Source organism: Thyridium curvatum (assembly GCF_004353045.1).
Source record: "Thyridium curvatum strain D216 chromosome Unknown NODE_56_length_292564_cov_84.152122, whole genome shotgun sequence".
Lineage (NCBI taxonomy): Eukaryota > Fungi > Ascomycota > Sordariomycetes > Thyridiales > Thyridiaceae > Thyridium > Thyridium curvatum.
In genome coordinates, this window is record NW_022156811.1 from 83,334 (window position 1) to 101,799 (window position 18,466).

The window sequence follows — 18,466 nt, forward strand, 5'->3', positions numbered from 1 at the left end:
CAAGCCCGCAGACAGGGTTTTCCTCTCTCTTTCGACCCTCCTTCCCTCCACAGGTTGTCGATCATCTACCTGATATCGCCCTGTCAGCAACATTCCAGTTGCGCGTAAGCATTTCGGAGACCCGTCCAGCTGCTGTTGGGATCTTGGCCGAGCAGGAGCAGGCCCATGTTGTCATCAATGATTCCCGGCAACAGGGTTACAACCAAGACGACAATGTCAATTGAGCCGCCGGTTCACCATTAGCTATCAACAGAACAGCTTGATGATATTCGACCATGTGTCCTCTGCCTCTAGCACTACTTTGGAAGAAGCTCCCCTTTCCAAAGTGGAGGTTGCTGGGGCGTCCAAGTGGGGAGGAGGAGCTGCTCATCCAGGGACCCTTTTTCCACTTTGACAACTACAAGTACCGTGAGCGACGCATACAATCGAGACAATGTACGTACCGTTCTGTGCCTCCAAAACGGTGGGCATGATCGTGGGCTCCCTTCTTCTCCACACAATGTTCAACTCTCTGCTCTCAGAGGTATCGAGGACTTCTCTTGCCGATAATATTCTCAGGTACGTACTTGTACGTCGATCCTATTTTAGGGCTTGAAACATGATCAGCCTGGGTGTGCTTGGACAGTTTTTTCTCTCTGCCCTGTGAGACCTCTCGCTTAACAAGGACAGGCGAACGGGCCAAAATCCTTGCATGATGCCGTTATTTTATTCCTGGGGCGGGCTTGGAACCGTAATTTCCCAACAACAAACCAGAGCGACTCGCAGAATCGCCCTAGAAGGGAGGAGGAACTTCTAGGGCGGGCGGACATGCCCTGCAAAGCATGGGGCAGGGGGTTTGGGGAGGAGAGCCCAGCAATGCGACCCTCCTTTTTGCTTGGGCAAAGTGTGATTTGCACCGGCCTGTCCTCCGCGGCTCGTTTCCGGTACGCTGGACTGGGGGGGAGAACCCTCCGACAAGGAGGGCCTTGCATCCTTGCTCACCGTCTCAAGTCCTGGGCCTCACGGATTCAAAGGTACCGAGCAGTTTGACTCTGGGCCGGGGTGGTACGTAACTACTTGTAGAGTCATGCGAGAGGCTACCGGTGGGCTTTTTACAAGGTACCAAAAAAAAAAAAGGGGACGAAGCAGAAGAGGAAATGTCCCGGCCCGGGCCCCCGGGATGGCACTCCCGGCCGAGAAAGAAAAAATCCCACGGACGAGACTGGCTGGCGCCGAGATGCAGGGCCACCCCTCTCACCTCACCCGGCAGACAAGCCGCCCATGTCGCTCGGGCCTGGGCCAAGGCTGCACATCCAGGCGTCACTGCATGAGTGAGCGGGAACTCCCCGACTGGGGCGAAGGTTTGCTATCCAGGCAACAAACGTCGCTCAGAAATGATTGGCGCGTCCTCCTTTATCTTTTTCTGTTTGCTTTCGGTGGCTTACACGCTCTAGATCCTCCATCCCCTTGTCTCGGATTCTCCCCGTTGGCGCTAGGTGCCGCGTTTGCATTGGGACCTGCAGCCAGGCGGGACATGCATTACCGGCTCGTGTCCCAACGGCCGGGAAGAGCGGGATTGCGCCCGCTCAGAGGTTGGATAAACGAGCGACGGAACTACCCAACCAGCTGCAGGGGACGTACGCCTGAGCAATAATCCTGGAAGGGAAGAAAAGAGCCTCAAACACATGCACGAACGGCATACCCGGTCCTCGGTTGGCGGCGCCATCATCTGGATGTGACACATATCGCTGCAGGCAGTGAGATGGACTGAGACTTTGAGGCTTGCCGGGCTTGCAGGAGGCGCCGCCTTCCAAGAGGTGACTTTGAGAGAGTACCGCCATGTACCTACATGGACATGACCCTCACGCCGCTTGACCCCTTCTCGACCTAAGACCCCCAGCCAGACCCAAGACCACGGGAACAGGACCTCGCCTAGGATCGACGATGGAGACCAAAGACGGTCGAGGAGATCCACCCAAAGTCACTTATACGAGAGCACTCTATTTGTTCCTATCTACTTGTATTGCCATTACGAAGCTCATGATGCTCGCTGATGGAGCCTCATCTCCCGGGCCGCTGCGGGAACGTGCCGCGAATATTGAAGAAGGTTCTTGGTCTCACCAGGCCTAGTTCAGACATTTGCAGGCGGAACTCTGCCCCGATTCGCGATGCTGCCCACTACCTACCCGTGTCTCTTGACGGCAATGAACCAATGCGCACACCGTCAAACAAACTTTCAGATCCTTGCCGATGCGTGTCCTGAACATGTATCCCGGGGCCTCCTTTTAGTCCTCATCCTAGCTCCGCCACGTCAGAGCTCGGGATACACGTCCCTGTGAGAGAAGGTTGGTTAGCGTGATGTTTGCCTCTCCCGAGATAACATCAAATATTGGTTGCACAAGGCCTAATAGACCGAGAAATACTTCTGAAAAAAAAAAAACGCCACGCAAAACAAATATGCAAGCTCCTGGTAGGCTGGAGAGCTGCAGGATGTCGAATGTTGACGAGTGGGTTTCGTGAGAGGGGGAAAGGGGCCATTGGCGAGATGAGCTTGTCACCGCGAAAACAGCAAACAAGCAGGAAACCGAGAGGGAAACTCACGTCCGGCGCACAAGCGGCATCCTCTCCCGGACCCTAACCCACTCCTCCAGGTCGATGTCGACGAGGCCCAGCGCCTCCACGGCGCCCGCCTCGGCCTCCTCCCCGTCCTCCGTCACCCCTCCCAGCCGGCACAGGACCCTGCCCCAGGGGTCCACCGCCATGCTGCACCCGTAGCTGACCCTGCCCCCGGGGCCGCCTCCCCCTACCCCGGAGGAGGAGGAGGAGGCGTGGTGCCGCCCGACCTGCGCCGCCGCCACGACGTAGCACTGCGCCTCGACGGCCCGCGCCCGCAGCAGCACCTCCCAGTGCGCCCGGCCCGTCGCCACCGTGAAGGCGGACGGGTACGCCAGGACCTGGGCCGGCCGGCCCCGCCAGCTGCTCCGGGCTCCCGGCTGCGCCAGCGCGAGCGAGGGCTCCGGGAAGCGCAGGTCGAAGCAGACGAGCGGGCCGAGGCGGCCCGCGGGCGTGTCGAAGGGCGGGGTCAGCGCGGCGCCGGCCCGGGTGTGGCGCGACTCGCGCAGGCTGCCGTAGTCGAAGAGGTGCAGCTTGTCGTACGAGGCGGCGTCGTCGAGGGTGCCGTCGGGCCGGATGTAGATTGTGCGGTTCAGGAGCTTCCTCTCGGTGGTGGTGGTGGACGGGTCTGCCTGCTGCTGCTGATGCTGCTCCGGCACCTGCACCTGCACGGGGACGTGGATGCCGACGGTGACGGCGAGGCTGTGCTCGCGCGCTGCGGCCTGGAGGCCCGCCACAAAGGGGGACTGCGCGACGGGCTGGGCGAGCGCGAGGGACTCCTCGGGCGATGTGGCGATGTAGTCTGCTGCTTCGGGGAGGAAGAGGATCTGTGCTGAGTCAGGACCAACATGTACATCGCGACTGAAGCGATGCGTGCATAGAGTCTCTCGATGAGTAAAATGAAGGAAGGCAGCTCTTCGCAAGCACTTGCTTGACCCTAGAGCATCCATCTGGGTACCCCGATCCTCCGAGACGCTGCTGTGGTATCAACACATGGCCTCGAACCACGGCACGAATATCATCACATCGTGCGAGCTCAGATTTAGACCAGGCCACTGTTGCGTAGTACGACTGAAGAATGCATATCATACTTTTGCGCCGGCAGCTGCAGCTCTACTGATTAACCTGACGCACTGGCCCAGGTTATGGGACATGGACTGTGTCGAGCATATCTGCCCTATCGCCTGCGCATGCAAGTGGAGGTGTCAGTTTCGTCTCTTCTCAATACGCTTGCTAGATCTGCGGAGAGACTTGCCGCGATGGCCATCTTGTTTCTTCCCTATCAAAAGGGGTCTGCTGAAAAGAAGTCCCGGCTGGTACCTATGTCGTTGGTTGATGTTGTAATCTCTAGGGTGTGCGTATCACCCACCACATGAATAAGTTGACCCTTTGACTGGATCCATTTCCGGCTACTCTGCCACCCGCCCTCAACCACACGTCACTAGAACAACGGAAGAGGGCTGTAACATTGAGAATACTTGGAAAATCATCGTAAGCCGACCTTCTGAACTCCACAGCATAACAAGTCCGGACACTCGAGTCGCAAGCTGGATCGAGGCTGCATCACAGCGCATAGCAAGACCACCAACCGATTGCGAATACTGTAAATACACATCTGAATGATGGGCTGCCAGAGGCCTTGAATTCCTCGATTACCGCCCGCGAAACGAAGATCTTGCTACCTAACGCCATCTGCGCTACTCTAAAGCTGCTCCCAAGCAGCGCTGGCATCCCCCGATATCAATCTCGCCATATTAAGGAGCCTCTGGCTCAACGGCCCTCTTCTCTCTTGGCAGGGTGGCCGCGATATGCTTTTTTGTCTCCTTTAGACCATGATGCAATTCCTAGTACCGATGCCCCTAAAACGCCTGGCTTCGTGATCAAAGTAAGAAAAAGGGGGGAAGAAATACACGAATGTTGAATTGAAGCCATACAACATTCAACCTAGGCAGGATCTTGTGTTGCCTTCCTCAGGCCAGCGCGAGACCCTTCTCACCTAGGCTGCGACGCATCAAGCCGATCGTAGGCCTGTTGCAAGGTCTTCTCACACCTGCCGTCTGCTTCGAGCGTGAAAACCCAATCTCGCAGGTGAATGTTCTTCCCTTTCTCGCCGTCTTCTCTCCACACGCCTAACTTCGTTCTGCCCTCACTGGTCAGAGCAGCGTTCGCAGATCCTAGCGCTCCTCCAGCGGCCCCAGGAAGGCCCTGGGAGGCTCCAGACTTTGTTGGTGTACTCGCTCCGCTGCCCGCAGTCATCCAAGAGTAGTTTTTCTTCTTGCGACCCCCCAAGAACAGGCTAGTCGTTAGGTTTGCACTCGCCGTATTGTTTGCCTCTGCAGCCTTGGCCGCCGCAGTCTTGTTCTTCAACTCTTTCTTGGTCGGTGCTTTCTCATGCTGTCCTGCCGTTGATCCAGGGGTACCGGGGGCCGCGGAAGCGGGGGAAGAGGCAGTCGGGTCCGTCTTCTTGGCCTCCCGCTGCTGCCGTCTACGGAGCCTCTGCTCCTCCAAATCCCTTTCGGCTCTGCTAATGTCTCGAAGGGACTGGGTTATCTGATTCACTTTGGAAATGCGACCAGTCTCCGCGGCATCCGATGCCTGGGCATCGAAAGAGCCTGAATGTAACATCGCGTTAGTAACGAACAAGATGGGATTTGCAACATGGTGCACCTACGCTTCCTCGGTATCGTTTGGCCAGGATTCACGAGGGGAGCGGCTGCATCGGCCCATTCAGCTGGCACCTCACCGTGTGACGTGTGCTGTCTCGTGACTGCAAGTCGATTCGCTTCACTCAGGAGCTCACGGAGGCGGTGCTTGGCAGAAATGGAAACCAAAGCAAATTGATCAACCAGATAGCTGTCCTCGGGGATGAATGAGCTCGAAGTGGACACGAGGGCACCGTCAGGGCCAATCTTCGTCTTGACGGTGACCTGAGGTTTCGGAAACTCGGAATCGGCACGGAGTTTTCCAGGACCGCCCGTTTTCGGGTCCAGATTCAGGACAAGTCCATAATCATTGGCGATTTTGCTTGCTCGCGCGTGCAGTATGGGTATCGTTAGGAATGGGTTGCGGACCTCCTGGCTGCGAGCAGCTGCTAGAGCTTTAGCAGAATCGTTCCACGCGCGCTTAGCAGTCTGCAGGTGCAGGGTATCTTGTTGCTCTGCCTCTGGTGGCTGAGCCGGCTGGTTCACAAGTCCAGCACCGTAGAAGGAGGCTTTGCTACCAGGAGGGTTTGCTGGAAAGCCAGTCTTCGCCTCGCTCCTGTATGTGCCCGCAAAATAATCCTGCTGGAGCTGCTCCTCTTGCCGCAGGTCGATACCCGTTCCAGCTAACGAATCGTCGAACTCGTACTGGTATTCCTTTGTCTGCTTCTCTGGTGGTTTGGAAGGAGGTCCCATCGTCCCCGGAGTGACCTGTGTTGGCATCGGGGCTAGCGTCGCTTGCGAGTATGGCGGTTGCCCGTACGGGGAAGAGGGTGTCTGGGGAGTGTGGATCGGAGGCGTTTGCATGGGCTGCAGCGCAGTCGGCTGTGGTGTCGGCAGGTGGAGGGCTGGAGTAGAAGGTACGGCACCATTCGGGTAAGGTGAGCCATAGCTCTGCTGCGGGTTGGGAGGAGGGACGGGGAGAGGGGTATGAGTTGGTGAGGCGACGCTGGAAGGTGTTGTGACGCCAGGGCTTGCCGCGTACGGATATGGCGACGGCGGCTGCGACTGAGGCCCTGGTGAGATACGGGGCCTCTTATTTGCGGGAGGCTGTATCGAAGACTGGTAAACCGGCGCGCTCGGGCTCGGGGACGGCGATTGCTGCGCCGGCGAGAAAGGCCGCGGGGGCATCTGATGCTGTGGTTGCGCCATGATTGCTGTTTGAGGGGGCGCGACAACGCTCTGCGCAGGAGCGTCTGATAGATTCGGGATATCGGGGAGAGGAATTAGAAAAGAGAATCAAATGTGTCGATCGAAAATGTCTGTCATGGAAGGCAGACAGGCGAGCCTGTCTAACCTCTCATATTGTCTCTGGTGACCAGCTATTGTGATGAAATGATAGCAGGTAGCTCTTGGAGTTGCGCCAAAACGAGGAGGACCAGTCGCGTATTTATTGTCACGTGATTATTGATGCACGTGCCTGGCAAGAGTTGGGTTGGTGCTTGTTTACAGTGCAGGGATGCCTGATAGTGGTGGACAATAGCAAACCTCTAGTGCCATCTGTAGCCTATTGATGGCCTTGCAGGCAGGGCAGGAGTTCAAAATAACGTGCGGCGTCCAGCGATTACTGTGCTTGATATCACTACCTTCATCCATCTCTCACCACCAAGCTCAGATTGGATCCACACGACTTCCCGACTGGACGTGAACAAAGCCTAGCTGCCTGCCTGCCTTCCTGCCTGCCAGCGTTGTTCAAAGCCGCTCATTCTACTCGTGCTGGCCGGCAAACGCGGCCTTTGTTTGGGCGTTCGTTTCCATGGTCCAATGATACTCACGCGCTTTCTTTGGCATGCTCTTTGCCATTGACAAGGCTTCCTCCCATCGCGACGACAATCCTCCAGACTCTTGACCCAAATCCGATCAACTCACTATGGCTTCGAAACGCAAGGCTTCGGCCATGGCCGCCCCCCCCGAAGAGCCTGTCGATCCAGCGGATGAGCTCATGTTTCTGTGCCTTGGAGGTGGTAACGAAGTCGGCAGATCTTGCCACATTATACAATACAAGGGAAAGACTGTGATGGTAAGGAACGATCTGACTGCCGTCGCCAGACTATTCGAAACTTGTAGCTAATGAGATACGACAGCTCGATGCGGGCCAGCACCCTGCCTACGATGGTCTTGCCGCTTTGCCCTTCTTCGACGACTTCGATCTGAGTACTGTCGATGTCCTCCTAATCAGCCAGTAAGCCGCCCTCCCCTGTTGCCCGCCGCCTCCCCTCTTTACCCCCCGCAAGTGTAGTGTTTGTAGTAGGATCCAGCCGGTTCGTGGACAACATGTTATCTCGAGAGAGCCTGTGTATATCTGAGCGGCACCTCTGCGTTATGCGCCTGAGGTGGCCACTACTCAGGACACCTCCATGTACGCAGATATCAATACAAACCTGTGCTGCCAGCTTCTTGCTACTCGTTTGATCGCCAGTGATTCTGCTCACCCCAGTCCTGTCTGCCCCAGCATCATCTTGATTCCGCACCCTCCCAGCCAACCCTCCCGACGATATGTAGCAGAAGAGGAAACTGACAGCTTCAAGTTTTCACATCGACCATGCAGCTTCGCTGCCATATGTGTTGGCCAAGACCAATTTCAGGGGTCGTGTTTTCATGACCCATCCGACCAAGGCCATCTATAAATGGCTCATCCAAGACAGTGTCCGTGTTGGCAACACCTCATCGAATCCGACCTCGCAGCTGGTCTACACCGAACAGGACCACAACAGCACCTTTGGCCAGATCGAGGCGATCGATTACCATACCACCCACACCGTGTCGTCTATCCGGATCACGCCCTACCCGGCTGGCCATGTTCTCGGCGCCGCCATGTTTCTGATCGAGATCGCGGGCCTCAAGATATTCTTCACGGGCGATTACTCCAGAGAACTCGACCGTCATCTCGTTTCGGCGCAGGTGCCCAAAGGCGTCAAGATCGACGTCCTCATCACCGAGTCGACGTATGGAATTGCCACGCACGTCCCGCGCGTCGAGAGGGAACAAGCATTGATGAAATCCATCAATGGAATTCTCAACCGCGGCGGCCGTGTGCTCATGCCAGTCTTTGCCCTTGGGCGGGCTCAGGAGCTGCTTCTCATTCTCGAAGAGTACTGGAGCAAACATCCCGACCTGCAAAAGGTCCCCATCTACTATGCCAGCAACCTTGCGAAGAAGTGCATGGTCATCTACCAGACATACGTTGGCGCGATGAATGATAACATCAAGAAGCTCAATGAGCGGAAAGGTGGTGCTTGGGATCTCCAGTATATCCGGTCTCTCAAGTCGCTCGATCGCTTCGACGATGTCGGAAGCTGTGTCATGCTTGCCAGCCCTGGTATGCTGCAAAATGGAGTCAGTCGCGAGCTCCTAGAACGCTGGGCCCCGAGTGACAAGAACGGCGTCATCATCACTGGTTACAGTGTAGAGGGCACGATGGCAAAGCAGATCATGCAGGAGCCAGAGCAGATTCAAGCCGTTATGTCAAGGAGCATCGCAGGAGCGCGGAGAGCACCGGGTGGTGACAGCGAGAAGGTGATGATTCCCAGACGCTGTAGCGTACAGGAGTATTCGTTCGCTGCCCACGTAGACGGCACCGAGAACCGGGAGTTCATCGAGGAAGTGGCCGCGCCTGTGGTGGTAAGTACAAAAACAGTCCACTCTTTCCGAGTATTGTGAGCCGCGCTTGCTAACTTGCTACAGATCCTGGTCCACGGAGAGCAGCACAACATGATGCGCCTAAAGTCGAAGCTGCTATCATTGAACTCAGGCAAGGCTGACAAGGACAAGGTCAAAGTCTACAGCCCCCGCAACTGTGAAGAGCTTCGTATCCCGTTCAAGACAGAGAAGCTTGCCAAGGTTGTTGGAAAGCTAGCCTCTGTCCAGCCTCCGTTGAATGGCTCCTCGGATGGGTCAGACCAGAGCCACCTCATCACCGGAGTCCTGGTCCAGAATGATTTCAAGCTATCTCTGATGGCGCCCGAGGATCTGCGAGAGTATGCTGGTTTGACCACGACTACTATCACTTGTAAACAGCACCTGAATCTCAGCGCTGCGGGTCTTGATTTGATTCGGTGGGGACTGGAAGGCACATTCGGCAAGATTGACGAGCTCCCTGAGATGCGCCAGGAACAAAATGGTGTCTCGAATGGCGACGGCCCAGTTGAGGAAGCTGATGAAGAGATCAACAAGCTCGAGGCGGCATACCTCGTTATGGGATGCATTACAGTGCGCTATTTCAGCAACGGGGAGGTGGAGCTGGAATGGGAGGGCAATATGCTCAACGATGGCATCGCCGATGCTGTTATGGCTGTGCTGTTTTCAGTTGAGAGCAGCCCTGCTGCGGTGAAGCGTAAGTACAAGAGAGAGAGCCCTCTGTCCCATGCATGCATAAGTATACTGACCTGACCCAGGATCGTCGAACCAACATTCGCATTCTCACTCGCATGACCTCGTTGAGCTCCCCAAGCGCAACCTGCACGCCAACCTCTCCCCTGAGGAGCGACTTGAGCGTCTGTGCATGTTCCTCGAGGCCCAGTTTGGGCCCGACAACGTCTCGCCCATCAGCGAGCCCAAGCTGCCGCCGCTGCAGAAGGGCGCGGACAAAGTCAAGGGCGAGAACGACGGCAATGATTCCGACGCCTCGATGGACCTGTCGGACGACGAGGAAGAGGAGAGGCTCAAGAAGCTCCGAGAGAAGACCGAGATCGAGAGGCTTCACAAGATCGGCATCCCGGTTCCGGGTATCCGCATTCAGGTGGACAAGATGGAGGCCAAGGTGTGGCTCGAGAATCTGGAGATTGAGTGCGGACACAGAGTGTTCGCAGACCGCGTGAGGGCGGTTGTCGAGCGTGCCGTCGAGGTGACTGCGCCTCTCTGGGGATAAGGGATAACTACGTTGTTGGTTGGTAATTGTACATTAATCCAGGTGTCACATAACGCACTGAAAGGAAGCGCGTCTCATGATCTGCGCGGGAGTTATGGTATTATGATGGGAAACAAGGCATCGACAACCTAGTAGTCGGTGTATAAATGATCAAGGCGTTACTGTATAAAGCACAGTCTATTGGGGTATCTCTACTTTTTTGCTTGTTTGAATAAGCTCGGCAAACACATGATAGGCGGAGTTCCCTTAGGAACTGCCCCAAGCTCCCAGAGTCCAGTTGGTGCCGGCCGCAGCGCTGCGCATTAGACCACCAGCGCCCAGGCTCTGCCGTTGCTGCGTCTTGAAATCGACATCGCTTGGCCGGGACGCGCCGGCGGCGCCATGTTGCAGCCACAGCTCACGGTCTATCGTAGCTATTGCTGGCACCTTAAGCTGGGTCAACAGGCTGGCTCCGCTCCAGGCCCCGAGCGACTCGACAGCCCTCAGCTGGCCCCGGACCCTGAGAGGAGCCGTCTCCCTGTACCGCTGGACCTCCTGCTCCAAGTTGTTGAACTCCGCCAGGGGGTTGGGCGGCCATGGGGGTTGGACCGCCGGCCCATCCTCACTGGTCATCTCGGGCACCGGCGTCGGGCCGTCGCCTGCCGGTCTGCTCCCCCGCCTCTGCAGCTTCGTGTTCGCCCTAAGCTGCTCGACGCCCTTGCCCTGCACGGGGTCCCAGCCCCTCGTCTCGATCAGCTGTGAGACCTCGTTGAATATCCTCTTGCGCAGGCCGAGGACGTTGGCGCAGCCGCCCGTAAAGATGAGGCGGGACATGCAGATGGCGCGCACGTCCATGGGCAGGTGCAAGAGGTGGTGGTAGATTAGGAGGGAAATGGGAAGTTCATGGTCGTCCCAACTGGTTGCTGAGTATTGGGCCTCGAAAAAGGTACTTTCACACGGCTCGGTGAGTTGATCATATGAAAGGGTGATGGTGGTGGGTGGCGTTGTAGACTTCAGGGGTATCTGGGCGATTGCCGGGGCGCTCTGCTCACTCGAAGCTGCTTGGTCCTCGTCTTGCTCCGCGACGGTGGGTAAAGAACTTGCTCCTGGTCTCCCCGAGCTGGAAGCTGTTGTTTTACACCAGAGCATCCTTGTGGCAATCTCCTCGCATTCTTCGAAGCTCAGATGACGGCTCTGCGGCTTGGCCTTGGCATCTTCTTTTGTCGGCGGACCCCCCTCATGGCCTAAAGCGCCAGCAAAGAGCCTATGAACTCGGTCCATAAGCATCCTGCCTCCTCGGACGCTCCTGCTGCAATGTACTTCCCGGTACTCGTAGACACTGGTCACGACAGTCTCCGCCCAGCCAAAATCAACTATCAAAGCCGAGCGAGTCCCGGCACCAACCACACACATGACTGCGCTCGACGTTAGAGATATTAGAGGAGACTGGAAGCGGTTGAAGAGAGTATCCAGTGTGGTGGACAGCAGCGGTAGCGGTAGCGCTGGCGGTAGGACGAGAGTCATCTTTCGCGGCCGAGAGTCCATGAGGAGGTATCTGTGGGCAGTAAAGTCAGTTGCAGCACATCTGACCGGTCCATAGCCGGGGAACTCACTTGGAGAAGGCTTCTCTCAGCCCCCTCTCGAGCTTATCCTCTACAAGGCCCAGATCCAGCCCGCGCACATCCAGCTGCCACAGCTCGTGGTCTCGGCCCCAGGCCGAGTCCCCCCTCTTCCTCCAGTCGTCGTCCGCATGCCCGCCCGGCTGCCACGCCCGGAAGTCGCCGACCCTGCGCTGCTGCTCTGGCCCGAACGTGACGACGGCCTTGGGAACCGGGTCCCCTGCGAACCCGACCTGGACTTTGCGGGCGCCGAGCTCGATGATGATGGTGTCCTCTTCGGCGCGGAGGCTCGACGGCGAGCCGAACGTCGAGGATATCGTTCGCAAGGGTGTGTGCGGGCTGGAGGGGCCTGCAGCGCCGGCACCGCTGCCCCCAGGCGACCGGACACCGCCGGCGCGAATGTTAGAGACGCTGCGGTGGGCGAGACTTGCCCCTGACGTTGACGCCATTGCTTCCGGCGCGCGTGTAGATCGCCCGCTCTAGATATGCATCCGTGTTTTCTCAAGGTACAGAGTACAAGTGAATCGCCGAATATGTTTGAGGTGCCTAGAAGCTGTTTGCCCAAGAATCAAATATCATATTAGAACAGATCAATTTAATGAGGCTATCAAGACGTCGCGCGGCGCGTGCTACTTCCATTGAATTGCGGTTGGTTCAATTAAGCGGGTATTAGCGGGATTGATCCCTGTAGAAACGCCAGTAACGCGGGGCGGATGCACTAAAACAGGCAATGAAGTCAACAAATCGACGACACATTGAGTTTCAATGCTCCGCCAACCCAACTTCCATGTCTTTGCTTTGAGCGTACAAGCGAAGATTGTTCGCCATTGGCAATCATGACTAGCTTTTCTATACTCTATGTCATTTGCTGAGATATTGGGCACTTGCAGGACCGAGGGACGGCAATCTAGGCCCCTTATGAGAACGTCATCACCATGGGTATCAAGGGGCAAGTCGCGATTTGGAAACCGACCTTGCAAAAGACGCCTTCTTGCTGACGAGTCTTGGGTGTATACAGGATTTACAAAGAGATTGGACCAGGAAAACGCATTTCGCTCTGCAAACTAGCTGTCGAGCATCTAGAGCAGACCGGCCAGCCGTTCCGTCTTGCTATCGACATATCAATATGGCAGTTCCAAGTACAAGCTGCCAGAGGTAAGACAAAAGTCATCTGCCCATACCTACCTATACGATGCGGGATCTTGTGTTTGCTAAAGTTCGCAGGCGGTTCAAATCCCGCAATCAGGACGCTATTTTATAGGCTTGTACGCTTGCTGGGCCACTCAATCCAGCCCATCTTCGTCTTTGACGGACCAAACAAGCCCGCCTTCAAACGCAACAAGCGGTCCGGCAGGGGAGATGGAGTTGCGACAGCGATGGCCAAAAGGCTCATTCGTCTCTTTGGTTTCCAAATTCACGATGCTCCCGGCGAAGCAGAAGCTGAGTGTGCTCTGCTACAGCAGCAAGGCATTGTAGACGCCGTTCTCAGTGAGGACGTTGACACGATCATGTTTGGCTGCACAAGGACGTTGAGGAATTGGTCCGCCGATGGGGTCAAGGGTAGCAAGACGCCCACCCACGTCTCCATGTACGATACCGACCAACTCCAGCGGGGGAATTCAGGTCTGGACCGGGAAGGGATGGTCCTTGTCGCTCTAATGAGCGGAGGGGATTATCTGCCGGAGGGTGTTCCCGGCTGTGGCGTGAAGCTCGCCTGTGAGGCTGCTCGTGCTGGCTTTGGGAAGTCGCTCTGTCGGATCAAAAGGGCGGATTCTGATGAGCTGAGACAATGGCGCGAGAATCTGCGTCATGAACTCGCCACAAACGAGAACAACTTCTTCCGAACGAAGCACAAGGCTTTGACGATCCCCGAAGATTTCCCAAGTCTAGAGATCCTTCGGTACTACACGCATCCGGTAGTATCACAGTCCGCTACTGTCGAAAGACTGAGGACCGGCTTTCCTGCTGTCAAGCCGGTAGACGTCCAGGAGCTGAGAGAGTTTGTCCGAGAGACATTCGACTGGACGTACCGGATAGGAGCTGTCAAGTACATTCGAGTTTTGGCTCCAAGCATGCTGGTCCAGAGACTCCTGTCAATGGACATAGCCAATACGGACGACCTGGAGTCGACCCAGACGAGAGAGGCAGTCGTCGTCAACAACATTACGAACAAAAGGAGCCACTTCTCAACAGATGCTACACCGGAACTGCGAGTCTCATACACCCCCGCTGACATGGTACCCATCGACCTGGATGCTGAGCCGGAAGAGCCGGTTGCATCCTACGGTCGTGATGGAATCGCCCTGAACAGTGACGACGAGTTTGACGAACCGGTCCCAGAGGTAGCTGAAGATGCAGGCAAGGGGGCACCAAAAAAGGCATTCGATCCTCTGCGGCAAGATACGATCTGGGTCCCCGAGTCTATCGTCAAGCTTGGTGCGCCCTTGACTGTTGAAGACTGGGAGGAGAAGCAAAGATCGAAAGGCAAAGCCAAACTTGCCCGCCCCGCCAAAACACGCGTTCCAAAGAAGGCAGATATGCCCATGGGGGCGCTTGACAGATTCGTAAAGGTGACAAAGTCTGCGAGCGTTACTACAGGCCTTGGGGGAGGCAGTCCAACAAAGATTCGGCCTCCGCTCAGCAGCCTGGGCATACCGCCTGCGCCAAGCGCTGCGCTCCAACAGACGCAGCGGAGGCCTGCTACCACCGCAGCGAAGCCAAGTACACTTTCCCGAAGTAAGCAATCCAAGAAAAACAAGGGCGATTCAGCCGCGTCCAAGCAGGCGAACCCGTGGACGCTCGCTGGCTCACAAATCAGCCCTAGGGTCACCAAGTCCGTCGGGACCGCGCAGGCAATTGTTATCTCGTCTAGCCCTCCCTGCCCTTCGTCTCCGGCGCGTGATCTTGCGGTGAAGAGGGTGCGCACGCCGCCCCCGGCGGCGAACGCGTTCGCGTCCGACCCGTTCGATTCGCCTACCCGCAGCCCGCGGAAGAAGGGGTCACCCGTCGTCGCGAAGACGAAGGCGGCGAAACAGAAGAGCAGCAGCAACGGCGTGGACAAGAATCAGATGTCTATCAAGAGCTTTGGGTCGCTGGTCGAGACGAAAGTTCGGCAGGCGGCGAAAACGGCAGCAGCAGCCAGAGACAAGGAACGAGAGTCGCCGTGCATCGAGATATTGTCTGACGATGACTACGACGACGGGGACGAGCCCTCGCTGCCGGACATCCGTATGCTGCCCAGCAAGCGCGATCATGATCCGTTTGTAGCCGGCGCTGCTGCTAGTAAGATAAGAACTGGAAGGCCGGAGGAGGAGGCACCTGGTCCATCGAGAGCGACAGGGAACCCGAAGGCTATAGATAGCAGTACTGGAACGCAGTCTATGCCAAGGACAGGCGATATCGCGTGCTCGAAAGCAGTCAAGGCTCATGGGAGTGAGGAGGACTCGGGTCGGCCCGATTCGAGAAACACGTCTCGGCGCACAAAGAGGACTGTTTGGAGGAGCAGCGAAGTATCTATTATTGATCTCACGAACCATGATTGATGGTGCGCATGAGCAAGGCCAGCGATGAATATGATACCCCTTTCTCAGAATGCCGAACAGCAGCATAGCTAAGCCGCTCTCCCTCATGGCACGGTGAAATCCTACTTCGCAAGCAACCAGAACAAAACAGTAACCATCTCATTATAATGTCATCCAGAGTCGTTCATTCATATATGGTTTGGTATATTATAACCCCCAAAAACCCTCGGACCAGAGAAGAAAACACCCAGAAACAAAGGAAAGATAACCAGCTCTTCCCTTTTGCACATAATTGCAAATACCCGGCATCGCTTGACACCAGACACCAATCTCTTTCTCTTCTTCCCCCCAAAGCTCCACATTTACCTCATTCACTCCTCGACACCCCAAGGCAGATCCCGATCCCCAACCCGCGTGCAGGTCAGGTACCCGATGGCCTCGGCGCCGCGGGAGCCCCCCCCGCCGCTCATCTCGAGCTCGAGCCCGCTGCCCATGAGGGGCCGGACGACGTCGCGCGCCATGGCCTTGATCTCGTCGACGCGCTTCTCGAAGCGCCGCAGGTTGTCCCGGCTGTACAGCTCCGGCGTCAGCTTGAGGAAGCGCTTGCACTCGTCGTGGCCGAGGTAGGGCGGGCTCCCCGGCGCGCCGCCGAGGGTGCGGTAGGTGCGGCCCAGCGAGGCCAGGGGCGCCGGGTGGAAGGCCGTCTGCGGGGGCGGCACGGCGAAGTGCACCGTCGCCGCCGTCGGGGCCGTCGCGCCGCGCTGCTGCTGCTGCCGGTGGTGCTGGTGGTGGTGGTGGGACGACGGGACGCGGCGGTTGTTGTTGTTGTTGTCGCCGCCGCCGCCGCCAGAGGAGGACGAGGAGGAGGGCGGGTGCGCCGGCGGCGGCGGGGAAGGCGGCGGGGTCGTGTTGTCGGCGAGCCACTGGCGGAAGAGCGAGACGGCGAGCCAGTCGAGGTAGGAGGTGGCGGGGGTGACGCGCTCGCCGCTGCGCGTCGTGAGGCCGAGGCGGAAGAGGCGGCCCTCGACGCGGCCGACCTGCTCCTCGAGCTCGTCGACCTTGTCCTCGATGATGTCGAGCACGGCGTCGGGCAGCGCGGCGCGCAGGCTGCGCTCGCCGGCGGGCCACTGGCCCACGACGTGCACGAGCGCCTCCTGGAAGATGACCTTGGAGCGCGCGAGGTAGCCGAGGCGCAGGTACGAGATGGGGTACTTGACGATCTGCTTCCAGAGGCGGCTCTGGAACTGCAGCAGGTGGTGGTCGACGCGGGGCCCCACGACGGCCAGCGCGTCGTACTGGTCCGCCAGGGCGAGCAGGGACTTGCACTGGACGTAGGCGTCGGCGATGTTGACGCCGTCGAGCACGGGCGGGTAGTTGTACATGATGCGGAAGAGGTTGTCGTAGTCGCGCAGGAGGTCCTGCTCGGCCTGGGTCGGGGCCGGCAGGGGCGGCGGGCCGCTAGACGGGGAGGAGGAGTGGTGGTGGGAGAGGCTGAGGTTGGCGACGGAGCGGAAGAAGCCATGGTTCGTGTGCGTTGCGCTCGACGACCGGTGGTGCCGGCTGCCGTGTGATGAAGCACCGCCGTTGGCGGTGGTCGGCGGGCCGCCGCCGAAGAGCGAGGCCGACATCGCTGGCTTGTCTGTTGGGGATGGGGAGCTCTCGTCCTTCTGCACGAGCATGGGGATGTCGCCCTCCCCGAACCCGGGGTCGAGCTCGTATCTCCACCTCCTCTTGGGCGTGCCTACCGCCGCCGCCGCCCCGGTCGTGGCACCACCAACACTACCTCCGGCCGCATCCTCGCCGGCGCCGCCGCCGCCACCGCCAACCTCATCCTCGCCGATGCGCGCGAGCTCGTTGCCCGCCGCGAGCGCCTTGTTCCCTCCCCCGTCTTCTGCAGCCGGCGGCTCGAGCAGCGCCTGGGCGGCGGCGGCAGCAGCGCCGCCACGCGACCACTCCTGGCTGGTGCTGGCCTCAAAGAAGCCCGAGCAGCGGGTGAGGGTGTGCCGGTGCAGCAGGTAGCGGTTTGCGTGGCCCGAGGCGACGCGCACGAGGATCTCGACGTCGCCCGAGTGGCTGAAGACGGGGAACTCGTTCTGCGGGACGTAGCTGGCGCCGCCGGCGTGGGAGCGGCCGTAGCGCCGGGAGCGCGACAGGTGGTGGTGGTGGTGGTGGTGGTGGTGGGAGGAGGACGAGGAGCCGACGGCCGAGGCCGGGCCGCGCAGAGCGAGGAGGGAGGAAGAGTGGTGGTGTTCGGGCTGGGACACCATGTGGAAGGGAGGGGTGGGCGGAAATGGCTGATCAGAAAGGAGCGGTGCACTAGTACTGGGATCGCGGCCGCGCCGGTGCGATCTGAGTCGTTCTGTTCGTTCGGTCGGTCGGTCGATCGGCCGGTGGGTAGTTGGTGAGACACGGCGGCGGGCCGGACCAGATGGTCGCTCGGGCGGCCTTGGGCTGGGAGGCCCGCAGGGACCGTTGGCTGAAGGTCTATCTTCCTTCTTCTCGTCGCAGAGAGAGCCTTGGGCCTGGCTCACAGGCCTGTTTCAAGCATTGGTCTCCGCCTCCAGGCTCTGTGAGGCTTGCCCTGCGCTATGGCGACCAAACTCAGCTGAAGCTCTCGCAGGTGAACCCAGAAATGGCGGGCCGCAAATCGGACGTGAAAATGCAAAGTCTCCAGCACTGCTGTCCCTGGATATATGTTCCAAAACCTACCTTTAAAGAATATAAACAGAACAGAAATCGTCTCCCGATGGTTTCTCGAGAATTCTGCTCCCGCACAGGTTGGCCTGCCGGGCCAAGTCCTGGTGACTCGGTGAGGCTGTGTCTCGTGGTTTCGCCACAGGCCGCCCGGAGCTGTCCCAAAGCTTGTGATTTGACGGCCAGGGTTGCCGCTTTTGACAGGGGTGTGTGTTCTTCGACCAGAGCAAGGAAATCTCTCTCTAGAATTGTTCCATGCAAATCTGAGATAGATTATGAGTGTCTCGTCAAGGCATGGTTTGAGTGCGCATCCGACGGAGGAAGGAAAACGCTCGAGTAAAGGGCAAAGCTACGACAGTCTCGCTGCATCAAGGCGCGCAGGCAGCGAAATCCGAGTGTACTTGTGACCACCACCAGCATCTGCAGATGATATCGCCCATCCCGCACGCGTTTCTTTTTGCTTTCTCTAGGCGCGTCTTTCGAGCCTTGTTTTTC

The 18,466-nt window shown here is 58.1% G+C and overlaps 5 protein-coding genes across 5 annotated transcripts; 2 read left to right on the forward strand and 3 right to left on the reverse strand.

The window, feature by feature from the left end:
* Positions 1-2,576: 2,576 nt before the first annotated feature.
* Positions 2,577-6,443, reverse strand: E0L32_008451 (uncharacterized protein; the record flags this gene model as incomplete). The annotated part of the gene is made up of 3 exons (XM_031143307.1): positions 2,577-3,570; positions 4,589-5,204; positions 5,264-6,443. 3 exons carry the CDS (start codon positions 6,441-6,443, stop codon positions 2,577-2,579), a joined length of 2,790 nt encoding a protein of 929 aa, XP_030992276.1.
* A 718-nt stretch (positions 6,444-7,161) lies between these two features.
* On the forward strand, positions 7,162-10,158 carry E0L32_008452 (uncharacterized protein; the record flags this gene model as incomplete). The annotated part of the gene is made up of 5 exons (XM_031143308.1): positions 7,162-7,311; positions 7,376-7,473; positions 7,820-8,912; positions 8,976-9,624; positions 9,686-10,158. The coding sequence occupies 5 exons, from the start codon at positions 7,162-7,164 to the stop codon at positions 10,156-10,158; spliced, it is 2,463 nt and encodes an 820-aa protein (XP_030992277.1).
* A 246-nt stretch (positions 10,159-10,404) lies between these two features.
* On the reverse strand, positions 10,405-12,205 carry E0L32_008453 (uncharacterized protein; the record flags this gene model as incomplete). The annotated part of the gene is made up of 2 exons (XM_031143309.1): positions 10,405-11,692; positions 11,751-12,205. 2 exons carry the CDS (start codon positions 12,203-12,205, stop codon positions 10,405-10,407), a joined length of 1,743 nt encoding a protein of 580 aa, XP_030992278.1.
* Positions 12,206-12,882: 677 nt separating this feature from the next.
* Positions 12,883-15,298, forward strand: E0L32_008454 (uncharacterized protein; the record flags this gene model as incomplete). The annotated part of the gene is made up of 2 exons (XM_031143310.1): positions 12,883-12,911; positions 13,018-15,298. 2 exons carry the CDS (start codon positions 12,883-12,885, stop codon positions 15,296-15,298), a joined length of 2,310 nt encoding a protein of 769 aa, XP_030992279.1.
* Positions 15,299-15,648: 350 nt separating this feature from the next.
* On the reverse strand, positions 15,649-17,544 carry E0L32_008455 (uncharacterized protein; the record flags this gene model as incomplete). Its single annotated transcript, XM_031143311.1, has 1 exon — positions 15,649-17,544. One exon carries the CDS (start codon positions 17,542-17,544, stop codon positions 15,649-15,651), a length of 1,896 nt encoding a protein of 631 aa, XP_030992280.1.
* Positions 17,545-18,466: the final 922 nt, after the last annotated feature.